The sequence below is a fragment of the Bombus bifarius genome, unplaced genomic scaffold (assembly GCF_011952205.1).
Source record: "Bombus bifarius isolate JDL3187 unplaced genomic scaffold, Bbif_JDL3187 scf7180000008138, whole genome shotgun sequence".
Lineage (NCBI taxonomy): Eukaryota > Metazoa > Arthropoda > Insecta > Hymenoptera > Apidae > Bombus > Bombus bifarius.
In genome coordinates this window covers 521,044-534,820 of record NW_022884466.1, presented here as the reverse complement: position 1 = coordinate 534,820, position 13,777 = coordinate 521,044, and the positions used below count along the sequence as shown (strand labels likewise).

The following is a 13,777-nucleotide window of genomic DNA, read 5'->3' as shown; positions in this document are numbered from 1 at the left end:
GCGCTCTAATTTATCAGTATATGTAAACAAAAGTAAATTTTGAGATCAGATGTTATATACGTATGTATGTATGTATGCGCTGTTGCAAGCGACACGACGGATGTTCGGAAATGTATCCAACCGGATCAAACTGTGTTTCGTAAGTATTTAAAGCTGTTTAAGCTATTTAACTATTCCAATAATATTTATTTTCACCTTTACTACCAATATTTTAAGAACGATATGATTATCAAATAATAACACGACAATTATATTAAATATTTATTGTAATTGACTGATGATCGAACCGAATCGTTGGATTCGTAATCACTCAATCGATCGTTTGATCGATGAATCATATATCCTCTACCATTTACGTAACTTAAAAGCACTTTTAAACTTACAGATTTCCATACGTTTGAATGCCGTTGTACTTGAAAAATTGACTCAATTTCTTCGTAATACTGTCGATTCTTCTCGTGATTCTGGGAATATACTATTTTTTGAGGCCACGGAACCCTTTCGAGGCATATGATCTACCACACAAGAGCTCTACTAGGTAGCACATGGGAGTAGATATTAACGCGAAAGTCATTTGCAAACGTGGTTCAGGAAATTTATAACCCGATACCAGACGCGAAATACGTGGGACTCTACAACAGAATGACACCGGTCTTGATGATTCCCGACGAAGAGTTGATCAAATCCATTACCATAAAAAATTTCGACTATTTTCAACAACAAACAAGAACAAATAGACAGCTTCTTCAGCAGTAATCTGCTGCTACTCCGTGACGATAGGTGGAGAAACGTCAGGTCGTATTCACTCCAGTCTTCAGCTCCAGTAAGATGAGATCCATGTTCCAATTGATGTCCGAGACCGCTGTAAACATGGTAAAATATTTGTCAACCCTTCCGGCGAATGAGAACATGGTAGAGATGAAGGACATCTTCACCAGGTATGCCAACGACGTGTTCGCGACGTGTGCTTTTGGTATCGTGATCGATTCATTGGCCGATCGAAAAAATAAATTTTATACTTTAGGCAGAGAGACTTTAGATATTCACAGCGTAACGATTCTCAAACTTATCGTGATAAAAATATTCCCAGGATTAGCCAGAAGATTTTGTATAACGTTATTAAGCAGAAAAGTGACGGATTTCTTCAAACAAGTGGTACCTGACAGTATCAAAGTCAGAGAAGAGAAAGTCAGACCAGATTTTATTTAGCTGATGATGAAGACCAAAGGTAAATTAGACTCGGGAAAGGATCTCACCGTTGATGATATCACTGCCCAAGCATTTATCTTCTTTTTTGGAGACTACATTCGGACTATTATACTTTGTTGCTCATGAAGTGGCTGTGAATCCCGAGGTTCAGGAAAGACTGCATGCTGAAATCGATTGCGTTTTAGCCGATTCCAGCAGGGAGTTCACTTTCGAAATATTCAACAATCGTTTAGGGTATCTCGACGCTGTGATCATCGAGACACTGAGAATGTATCCAATTATACCTATCACCGATCGAGAATGCTCGAAATCATTCGAACCACCTCCAGTTCTGCCAGGAGTGAAACCATACGTAATGAACGAAGGTTCTCATCTGTGGTTGCCGATCTACGCGATCCAACGTGATTCAAAATATTTTGAGAAGCCGAATACCTTCGATACAGATCGATTTTTGGATAAGAAGAGTAATCTCGTTAACAGCGGAGCGTATTTACCATTTGGCATGGGTCCGAGAAATTGTATCGCCAAGACGTTCGCGTTAATGAAGGCCAAAGTCGCATTGTTCCATATTTTTGCCCGTTGCTGGCTCGAAGTTTGTTCCGAGACGACGATGCCTATGAAATTGAAGACGAGAGGAGTGTTTCTTACGGCGAAAAATGGATTTTGGTTACGGATAGTTCCGATAAACATTTAATTAATTGAAGAAACGTTTAATTAATCCGTCGAATTGAATTTTATTAAAATCTTATAAGGTGGTAAAATTGATAAAATCTGGCAGTATGAACTGGTTGAAGGAAGATTGTGAATGAAGAAGTTATATGAGATTAGTGAATTATTTTGAATTAAGAAGAATCAGTATGAATCGATCAGTGGAATGATAAAATGAACAAATATATCAGAGTAAAGGTATACAAATAATACGTAATATTTAGATCTCAAGTTAGCAGCACGAATTAATAAAGAGAAATTTGCTGGGAGAAATTTTAAACGAGTTTAATTGCCAGAGAAGAAGGAAAGCTTGCTTGTGAATACTCGAAGAGAAATGGTTGTTCTGAATAAGAAGACTAATCGTATTGTACCTTTAGAATTGATTTGCTTCGCGTATCTTTTTGAGTTCGAGTGGTCTCTTTGATGTGAATTTGAAGCGTATATTTTATTACGAATTTTTATCAGACAAGCAACAATATTACTAAATATTTATCTGTATACACGAGTAAAATCCATTAGTATACATAAAGTGAATAACGTGTAGGTTTAGACAATCAATAAGATTGACGTAATTTACAAAAGCTTGAATACAGAAATCTTGAAAGTATTTACAGCCCCGGTGAAAAATCTAACAATATATAAAACTTATTAGCAGTGAAAATGGTTAACTGGTTCGATAGCAGTATACTTATATATACCTAATATATGTATATCTATACTTAAGTGATAGAAATGTTCGTGTAAGCCTAAACGATCTCAAAGGTATGTATATCGTATAAAATTGCAACATATCACATACATAATTAAAAGACCGATAAAGTGAAACAATACAATTTTTGTTGTTGTCGCGAAAAATTTTAACATAATGGATTTTACGATCCATTCTTACGGGCCCATAGAAGAATGTACATACTTTTATGCGTGTATGTAAAACTTGCAGTTAATTGGATAATTAGTTTTCACAACAACCAATATCATAAATATAGTTTTGGGATACAGGCTTCTAAAATTGCACTCACGTGACTTTGTACATCTTTAACTTCGTTAATATTTCAAATTTCCGTATGAAATTTTCCGCGCATATTCCGAACCGAATATCTCGCTTTTCGAAAATATAAAAAAAAATTTCAATTTTTCAATAACATTTAGGAAACTTGTACAAAGAAATACGTGTTTGATTTGGCAAGATATTAATTTCGCCAAATATGAAATGATTCGAATTTATATTAGGATATTATATTAGACAAAAAAGAAACGACAATTGTGCAGATTTCTTTATACTTTGAAGTTTTACGTTTATCATATTTCGCCGTATATCGAAGAGTACCCTTACTTGCTTTCATTTTTGTACAGTATAATACGTACGAAATTTTGGCAAAAAAATATATTAAATATACTTTTGGACATTGTTTCGGTTTCTATATTATAGCGTCAAGTTTCATACTTTCGTCGTTTAATTATTCTCACTGAATCCCTGCATTAACTACGTTATTTCATATTCACAAAATTTATGCGATTTTATATTACGTTAAATCATAATTCTTTGGGAAAGAAAATCTAGAAAAGTTTCAAATACAGCATAGGAAATTCAAATATTATCCGAAAATAATAACCATTTTTTCTTCGATCATCTTAATTTACATTATTGTCTAATAGCATCGCATAATTGTGATTAAGAAAATTTTTCTAGTCGAGCAATTTTCAAAGGAACAGTGGCATAAAAATAAAGACGATTATGACTCATTTTTATGCAGTCTAATAAGTAAAAAAGCGATAATAACGCGAAACAATGTATAAACATACAAATGCACGAAGGACATCTATATTTGATAAGATATATTTACCTATTAGACAGATAAAAACTAAAATAATAAAGCATAGTTGACGACTAAATCACTAATAATTTCTACAATATCAACGCTAAACGGTAGTTAGAAATCAGAGATATCCAGAGAATACACAGTCGAGAAATACACAGAAATTCGATAAGACTTATTATCTCACATACATAATACAAATGTTTGCACGCTCTAGCATAAATAGCCCAATGGCTATAAACAGTTACATCAACCCGTCATAGCCAGTCAGTACGCACGCAGCGCTCTAGCATGAGCATCATTCAATCGCGTCTCCGGTCACTCTCTCACATGAGAGTATCCATATACGTTGACAGCTTCTAAGCTTTTTTTTACCATCGAATCGAACATACACTTTTCTCGTGATTACCGATCGAAAGTCGAATCTCTTTAAAGAAAAGCAATGATCTAGTTTTCTGGTAGGTGGTTGTGTGGTGTTATACCAGTGAATACCCAGTAGAAGCGTTGAATAATAACGATGGAAATAAACTGGTGGCCAATAATCGCGGCAGTGGTCGCCGTAATCGCGGTAGCTTATTACAGATTCACTCGGACCTACGATTTCTTTGAGAAACGCGGGATTCCTTACTACAGTTACGTCCCGATATTGGGAAGCATTTGGGAGGCCATACTTCAACGAATCTCGTTCGCCGAGACGGTTGAAAAAATATACCAGGCGTTTCCCGATTCGAAGTACATCGGTTTTTTCGACTTCTCCTCACCCATAGTTATGATTCGAGATCTCGAACTGCTCAAGTCGATCACCGTGAAGAACTTCGATCATTTTCCAGATCACAGATCCTTTGATAGCGTAGATAGAGATCCCCTGTTTGGTAAGAATTTATTTGCCCTTCGTGGCGATAGATGGAAGGAAGTACGAAACACGTTGAGTCCAGCCTTCACGTCGAGCAAGATGAAGGCGATGTTCGTACTAATGCGCGAATGCGCTAAGGAATACGGCGATTACTTTGCTTCTTTGCCTGCCGACCAGACTACTTTGGAGTTAAAAGATTCGTTCACCAAATATACCAACGACGTAATCGCCACTTGTGCCTTTGGCATTAACGTGAACTCGATAAAGGACCCGAAGAACAATTTTTACGTGTACGGTAGAGAGGCTACTCATTTTGGGAGATCGCAATCCATCAAGTTTTTCATTGTAAGAAGCTTGCCCTGGGTAGCTCGAGCGTTAAATATCAGGATAATTAGGAAGCAGGTCGCGGATTTTTTCCAAGACTTGGTGGCTATTACGATAAAGACCAGAGACGAGAAAGGTATCGTTCGTCCGGATATGCTTCAGCTGATGATGGAAACGAGAGGGAAATTAGGCCCAGGAAAGGACTTGACCATCGAAGACATGACTGCCCAGGCGTTCGTCTTCTTCTTCGGTGGATTCGAAAGCACCTCTACTCTGATGTGCTTCGCTGCTTACGAGGTTGGAGTTAATGAGGAAGTTCAGAAGAGATTGCAAGACGAGATCGATCAGGTTTTGGAGGATTGTAAGGGCGAAGCCACGTACGAGGCTATCAACGACATGAAGTATCTGGACGCTGTCATTCTCGAGAGTCTTAGGATGTACCCGACCATCGTGGCTGTCGATAGACTTTGCGTAAAACCGTTCGAATTACCGCCACATTTGCCAGGAAAAAAACCCTACATCGTTCAAAAAAATGAATGCATATGGATACCGATTTATGGAATTCAGCGCGATCCACAGAATTATCCAGAGCCAAACAAATTCAATCCTGATAGATTCTACAGCGATGCGAAACAGATGGTCAACTCCAGTTCGCTCTTTACCTTTGGATTGGGACCTAGAATGTGTATTGGTAACAGATTCGCGATATTGGAGGCGAAAGTTTTGTTGTTCTATATTTTTGCCAAGTGTAACCTCTTACCATGCGCCAAGACTTCTATACCGCTGAAATTGAACAAGAAAGGATTTGCTATGACGTCAGAGAATGGATTTTGGTTTAACATTCAACCGAGAAACATAAAGAAAGGCGAGGTCGAGAAAATTACGGTTCCAGGAAAAACGATGTTTATCGAGAAGATTCCTGATAGACATCCAGACAATTAAGTTATATGCGATGTTTGTAATATCAATCTTCCGATCTTTCGTTTGAAAATATCTACGTATATTTTTTCGATATATTCAATGCAATAAGATCGACGGTAAACCAGAAATCAGAACCGAAGGTTTCGAGTTGAACACGTCACTTCAAACGTTTATATTTAGTTATTCGCATCGTCACTTGATTTCGAAGTATTAAGAATCGAGATGCTTGTTTTGCGAAAGAAAGTGAAAAACACATATACTTGGGGTATTCAAAGTGTATAGAGAAATAAAAAGCTTTCATATAATATTTTCATTGTAACGCATAAAATATACGAATTGTATAAAGTTTCGGGTCAACGATTTCTCTTTGGTTCGAACAGTGAAACACTCTTAGATATCTATATTCAAAATCAACAAGTTGAAAATGATTCTATTTAACAACGAAGAACGTAGTGACTTTTGCGGAGATGAAGTACATCTTGTTTTATTTAACTGTGTTAAAACACCGTTAAATTTTCATAACTTTAAGCGATTTTAGTATTTTGTCCAATGATTTTCTATTGATACGATCTTTATGATTAATATGATTTTGTAGAATTTATAGAAAATAATCGTTACTAATATTCTACAAGCGTACTCTTATCCAGTTGGTTTGCCAAATGCTTGACGGATGATCTAATACATCAGATCTAATGATCTAATAACTCGATCAATGTTTTATAGCTTTTTTTTTCCTTCATACGTGTTTACGAGATTTTCTCTGTATACTAACATTTATATACTTTTTATTATTTAGATAAATGTATCTGTTATAATATAATATGATTAAACAAAATTAATATTTGGAATAAGAATAGTTTGGGTTTAAATAGAGAAACAAACTAAATAAATACAAGTTTGTATTGGGAAATAGAATTTATAATTCTAATCTATAATCGATTCTTATTATAATAAGATTACATTATTGTTTTTAAGATAATACCATACTGTCCATACCATACTTCGTCCTAGTTTCACAAATTTCAAGTTTCAGGTACCGTAAACTAAATAATTAACGATAGCATCCTCCGTCTGGGGCTCCAAAATTCTTTCTGATAGAGAAAAGATTCAATATACGATTGCCTTTCCTGAACATTAAACGATGCGAACAAAACGATATCTTCGTTCAAAGATGTTAAAGTTTTCGATCAGCTTTATGTTTATACCTAAGGTACATTTCAATCCTTTTGATCGATTTTCTTTATTTATCGTATTATTTTTACGAGTCAATTTCCGTTAAGCACCGATGTATCTCAGTTTTGAAGGTTCTTTACTCCTTTCTTCAACCTTCCCGCGTGATCGTAAATAAGGGGAAAAAGCCAAAGAGATAGAGAATTTTTTGGGTATCCCACAAAATTCTTCCGCCACCATTTAACCTGTTCGTATTTCAGTGAAACGAATCGGAGAAGAAATGAAAAGGAGGATCGAATCGTGGCGCGTGTTCTTGGTCATATAATGGATACGTGTTACGCGTCCATCTCAATTATCCTGGCCGAATGCGTCAGCATCGTCTCTGCATGTCCAGCACGTAACATGGAGTCGAGATACATATAACAGTCGTATGTGTAATATATTCTACTACGTGATCGGCTAGTGGCAAAGACGCCATACGACCTTGTGAATGTTGCTTTAATGAGCGAGTTCCCGCGTATATATAAGCTGCTACATCACGAGATGGTTGCTCGTCACAATATCACGCAGATATCGCACCAACCTAATTGCGACCTACTTCTTCATTCTCGTGGTTCAAGAAATTGTGATAATATGCTGCGAACTCTCATGGATTTGATATTCGATTTTCTGGGAATCGCGAACTTTGTCTTTAGACAGGGTTCCGATCGGTAGCTGGGACGATTAAATACATATGATCATTTCTTTTTATAACTTTTTGAAATACACCAGAGGAAAAGCAATGAATTTCATTAAATTTATTAAATGATTGGGTCATTCTAAACGTTTTGTCCTCCGAAGATAATCTTAGGTCTATTATGTTATAGTTTCTAGATGTGAAAGTTTGTGGTTGCTGCTCGATTTTCTCAGTCTTATTCCACTCGTTCAATTTGGAATGATTACAAGGTTCAAGACTAAACGTTGGAACGATCGTACACTGTAATTTGTCACAATTTCAAACCGGGGATTTCAATTCTAAACGACCGTCGATGTCCATTTGAAGCGATTGTGGATCTTCAATTGAAATTACTTTGAATTTCATTTGGGAACAATCATTCTATTTATAAATATTCTGAGGTGTAAGTGTTGTCCCTGATAATTGTAGCTGCTGACTGTAGATATGTCGCTGACGGTGTACTGCTGTTTTTCTTCCATTTTTGATGCGTAGAAAAAAAATCGGACTCCGGTTGCCGGGATTTGGAACTCGGGTCCCGAACGTTCGTAACTTAAGGCGCTAACCACTGCGCTGCCGTCGTCGGCAGTAGTTAGTGTCGAGTGGTGGTATTTGCTGTCGAGTGCCGCCACAATTCAAAAGAGGACTCATTGTGAATATACGCAATGAATTAATTGACCTGTCAATAATAAGTACGCGGTTATGCCCGCATCAAATCGTATCACTATAAAAAAGAAAATAACAAATAACTTATATGTCCTCTTTGACACCATACGAATATTTTTAGAAAACTCGCGAGTAGCTTACAAGGAACTTAAATATCTCTAGATTAGATTGCGAAAAGTATTTTGTATGAAACTATATACTTGTACCTAGTTGTAACTTTTAAACGGATAAAGTTATCAGTGACATTTTTTCTTCGAAGATAATTAACGAAGCAACGACGTGGCAATCCTTAATTGAACTAACGATAACGACTATTGAAAAGATACGAAACGAAACTCAGATATGGAAATCTCTTCGACGAAGAGCATATTGACGAAAGATAAATATTTTGTTAAGAGTTATTTTCTCGCACGGCTAATGTTAATAATGTACGATATCCTCAAATAACGTTATAATAAATATATTACCTCCAATCATTTTATTATGACCTTCAACGGTATAATACTACAGTAACAACAATGTCGTAATAAAATCTCTGTTTCTTACGAATGACCACACGATGAGAACCACGCACATTTACCATGAAATTTCTTCGGAAATCAATCTAAACCAACACTCGACTAGCAACATTAACAACAGCCAAACGAAGTTAGCAATAACAACTAGATACATAGTTAACAATAGCAACGGAGTTGGCCGAGATAGGAAACAACGCAACGAATATTTTCATAAACGATCAACAAGTTATATTCGACGAAGCGGGAAAGCAATTTGGTCCAGTGCAGATTATCGTGCAACTTCTTCGGAAGGTTGGTCGTTGTTAAAGGACCCGTTTCCGATCCAACGACCCTTAGGTGCCTTAGGAAATATCTAGCAGGTTGACTCGATAAAACTACCCTCTCCCCTCTAATGTAATTCACTTTAGCTACGGTGAGTGCGTGGAAGGGATGAAAAGGAAAAGTCCAAGACCGAAGGTTAGCGATGTAACCAACACCATCAAGACCGGCTTTTGGCCAGAATTAATGAACTGAAGATCGTAAGGGTGGATTCAAGCAGTGTATTGTCTTGTCGTGTTAGTGGAAAAAGGCGCGAAACGATGGCTAAAAGGGAAAACGAATCTTAGTTTTCTTGCTCTTCTTCTACCTTTCTTCCCTCTTCGTCTTCGCGGTGTTATATATCCTACGATAAAACTATGGCAAATACATTACAATTATAATGAATTGGACCAATTATCGAAACGTGAAATACTGTTGACACTTTTATTAATGTATAACATATACTTTTATCGCTTTGAAGACTATTGTTTATGGTAAAAATTATAACTCATATTCATACATATAATTTACAGATAAACGATGTATAATTACGCAATAAATTTGTGCTTCTGTTAAATCTCACATGCGGAATAAAAATTAACATTACCTTCCAAACTATCCGAAACAATATTTACTTGATTACAATATTTTCCTTCCGCAAGTGTCAAACATTCTATTTATCCGTTTACTCGTCATGATTAGTCACTCTTTTTACTTAATCCACGATATTTTTCTTTCATTAATTGCAATTAAAGAACTTTTCTCATGTAATAGTTAGTATACATATGTTACATGTATATCCACGCATCCTTGAATTTATTTCATTCTGTATTTATGCCAAACGAATTTTCCGAACTTAATGTTTCAATTACGTCATAAACTTGCTAAAAAACAGTTTTTTTTGTCAAACTCTAACGAAACAATTATATTCAGCAAATTGTTCATTACACAATGTTAATCTTTCGAAGCACGAGCGAATAATCAATCAGATCACGAATTATATAAGAAACTTTTTATTTTGCTTATATCACATTAAGTAAAATAAATAGCAATCTTTAGTTAGTATTAGTATTAACATTCGAAAGACGGACGCTGCGCAGCTGGATTCGCAATAAATTTTTTTTACTCCAAAATGTCTTTCCTGCTCTTGTTATCGAGATCGTGCGAGAGTTTTCTTATCGCTAATGGAGAGGAAGGGGCCAGGCTCATATTACAAAACATCTTCAGTATGCTCCAAACAAAATTGAGCCAACGTATAGATCACGTGGATTACGACTGATTCGGTGTGACGTCCGCCGACATAGAGTTAACCGAAAAAACACTACTCCTTACGCAAAGAAGATTATAACCGCATTAAAGATCACTCATTCGCAAATTCAATTTCTACAATTTCCATTGCTCAGATGCTTTGTCGTTCCATTAGTTTGAGATATGCAGTAAAAATTTTCTCTGGGCTCAACATTCAGCCAAAATCCATTCTTAGCATAGGCAGTTATCACACCTTCCTCATATTGCAACGGAAGCAACATCTTCGATCCAATCTTGACGTTGCACTTGGCGAGAATGTGACACAGCAATACCTTTATCTCTGTTAACGCGAACCGATTGCCGATGCAGATTCTGGGACCGAGACCAAACGGCATAAACGCACCCGAATTTATGATCTTCTTTCCATTCTCGAGGAATCTATCCGGATCGAATTTCTGCGGATTTTCATAGTGCTTGGGATCGTGGTGAATCGCGTCAACAGGTATCCAGATGTTCATTCCTGCTTTTACGGTGAAAGGTTTTTCACCAGGTAAGGCTGGTGGCAGCTCGAAATCTTTCACGCATAGTCTATCCAAGAATACGGTAATTGGTTGCAATCTCATCGCTTCGTTGATCATGGCATCCAAGTACTTCATCTTCTGTATGGCATCGTAAGTCAATTGTCCGTTATTATTTTCCAACGTTTCGTCGATTTCCTCCTGTAGTCTTTTCAAAATCTCTGGATTTTCGGCTAGAAGGTAGAACAGAAAGCTCGTCTGCGTTGCAACGGAATCAGTTCCGCCAAAGAATAAGCTAAAAGCGTGATTAACCATGTTTTCCGTGCTCATACCTTTTCCTGGACCCTTCTTGTCGTTTACATCTATGAATAGTTGTAGAATATCTGATCGATAAGTGCCATTCTGTTTCCTTTCTTCGATCGTGTTGATCACTTGTTCGGTAAAAAATTTCGCTATATGTTTGTCCAGAAATCTGAGCTGAAGGAGCTTCGCCAGCCAGGGTAGGTTCCTTTGCGCCAACATTGCCATATCTTTTTTGAAACTAGTGAACGTGGTCGATTTGCCGTACGTGTAAAATACGTTCTTCGGATTTTTTATGGTGTCAACAGATACACCGTAGACGCAGGTGGCGATTACGTCGTTGGTATATTTAGTCAGCAGATCCCTCATCTCCATTTCACGCTCATTCTCCGCTAGATTCGACAAATAGTTCGCGTATCTGGTAGCACACTCGGACATAAGATTGAACATATCCTTTATCTTATTGGAAGTAAACGCGAGTGACAATATACTCCTTTGTTCCTTCCATTGCTCGCCTTTCATAGAAAACAGCATACCGGCAAATATAGGGTCCATGTCCTTGAAGACAAAGTTACGATGATCGGTAAAGTGATCGAAATTCTTCATGTTGACGGACTTGATTAAGTCGAGATCGCGGAGCACTATGATAGGCGTGAGGGACTCGTATATGCCAACATATTTCGCTTCAGGATGAAGTTCATAAGCTTCCAGAATGGTGTCTTGCAAGGTGGACCGTTTTGCGAAGAAGGATCCCATATTTCCAAACAATGGTATCGGTGGAATGTGCAGGATTCCATGTTTCTTGAATATATTATGATTCTTCGTGGCACAGTAGTAGATAGCGATGAGTATCGCTATTAAAAACAGACCAAGGGACAGATACTCCATTCGAATATACCACAACCACTATCAGAATTTTACTTCCGACACGATGTTTGCTGTGTCGGCCTTTCCGAATAACTAAAGGTCGATCAATTTATCGCGTAGCTATATACATAAATAAGTAAGAGGACACGTCTATATTCTGATACGCAAGAATGTCTCAAGCGTAGTAAACTCCCTAATCTTTAACGTTACGTAAGCAAAAACGAAAAAGATGAAATCTGTATTTCGTAAAAATCGCCATGATTTATTTAGTGAAGGTAGGAAATGCGTAAAGTATCTTTTAAACGTTTGTCCGCTTACTTAAACGTTGATAATTGCACAATGCATTACGGAATATCCCATACGCTGCAGTCGCAAATCTTTTTCGGAGCCTTCTAGCTTATGACGCTACGCAGTACTGGAGAAGGCTTAATTTACGGTACCCTAGAGTATTTTTGCTTCCTCTTTCTAGCAGGCTGAGGAAAACCACGAAAACCACGTGATCAAGCGCTCCTTGCAGCTATCTTTGATTCACACTCATTTTTGTTTTATTGTATCAGCCGGATCGATTGACGAATTAACTAACCTATCTGATTGTCTTTAGATTAAGTGTCAAACGACAGTGAATGGCTTATAACAAATAATTACATCGTAATGTGTAAAAATAACAATATTTAATCTAGCTGTAAATTTTCGTACGGATGTCTCGACTAATTAAAAAGTTCCTAAATTAAATGATTTTAAAGTTACGACTGGAGTAAAATCATTGTTCAGGGTGACATCATCTTATGGACAATGCGTGGACATAAATTCCTATGTGAATAATTGGAGTACGTTAAGGTATAGTGGAGATATTGAATAGTGGAATAGAAAAATTCAAATATTTTGTAATAGATTTGAGATATTCGGTATATTTAGAACACTTAGACACACGTAAACGAATAATTTATTGAAAAGAGGCGTTTGTCCTATCAACGAGATCGAATAATCTAACCAATAAGATGTTTTGATGTATATGTGTATGTATTGAAATATGTACCGTTTTGACCGAACGATGAGGATCTCTTCGTATGGAATTGACAATGTTTCCAAAAAAATCGCAGCAGAGATAAAAGTCAAGAATTTTTTTTGGTATTTTAAGCAAGTTTGGACTCGATGATCTATGAACTCGTTCATCTATCTCTTGATGTTTGATGAACTCCTGCCCGGCGCGGCACTCGCCGTGTGATTTTTGCATTGGACTTTGATGCGCGTTTCGACACTAGTTTGCCAGGCGCAACTCTCTGAAACAAGGTTAAGTACATGCGAACGCTGATACGCTGGTATGGTTTAGATCGCTGGTGTTTCTGTGCCATGCGTAATAGTGTACACAATTACTCGACATTACTAGACCGTACAATATCATAAAACATATTTGCTATGCCGTCCTTTATCCGTCGTTAACTCGCGAGATTATTTATAAAATTCCTAAAAAGAATTCACGAACGAGAATTCCTTAGGTAAGATTAAATCAATTGTTAATCGTTAATCAAGAATTTCGATCGAATCGGAAATTTATTATGGAAGTAACTACTGTTGATAAATTATTCCATTGAGCATATTATACATTGCATTGTGATTTGCCAGAATCTGATTTTCTGTCAGACAACAAA

The 13,777-nt window shown here is 36.8% G+C and overlaps 2 protein-coding genes and 1 pseudogene across 2 annotated transcripts; 2 read left to right on the top strand and 1 right to left on the bottom strand.

Moving 5' to 3' along the window:
* The first annotated feature begins 435 nt into the window (after nt 1–435).
* Nucleotides 436–2,614, top strand: LOC117208510 (annotated as a pseudogene).
* Nucleotides 2,615–4,013: 1,399 nt separating this feature from the next.
* On the top strand, nt 4,014–6,671 carry LOC117208502 (cytochrome P450 9e2-like). Its single transcript, XM_033449702.1, has one exon. The coding sequence runs from the start codon at nt 4,252–4,254 to the stop codon at nt 5,851–5,853; it is 1,602 nt and encodes a 533-aa protein (XP_033305593.1). The 5' UTR covers nt 4,014–4,251; the 3' UTR covers nt 5,854–6,671.
* Nucleotides 6,672–9,625: 2,954 nt separating this feature from the next.
* Nucleotides 9,626–12,492, bottom strand: LOC117208506 (cytochrome P450 9e2-like). The gene has a single exon (XM_033449705.1). The coding sequence runs from the start codon at nt 12,147–12,149 to the stop codon at nt 10,572–10,574; it is 1,578 nt and encodes a 525-aa protein (XP_033305596.1). The 5' UTR covers nt 12,150–12,492; the 3' UTR covers nt 9,626–10,571.
* Nucleotides 12,493–13,777: the final 1,285 nt, after the last annotated feature.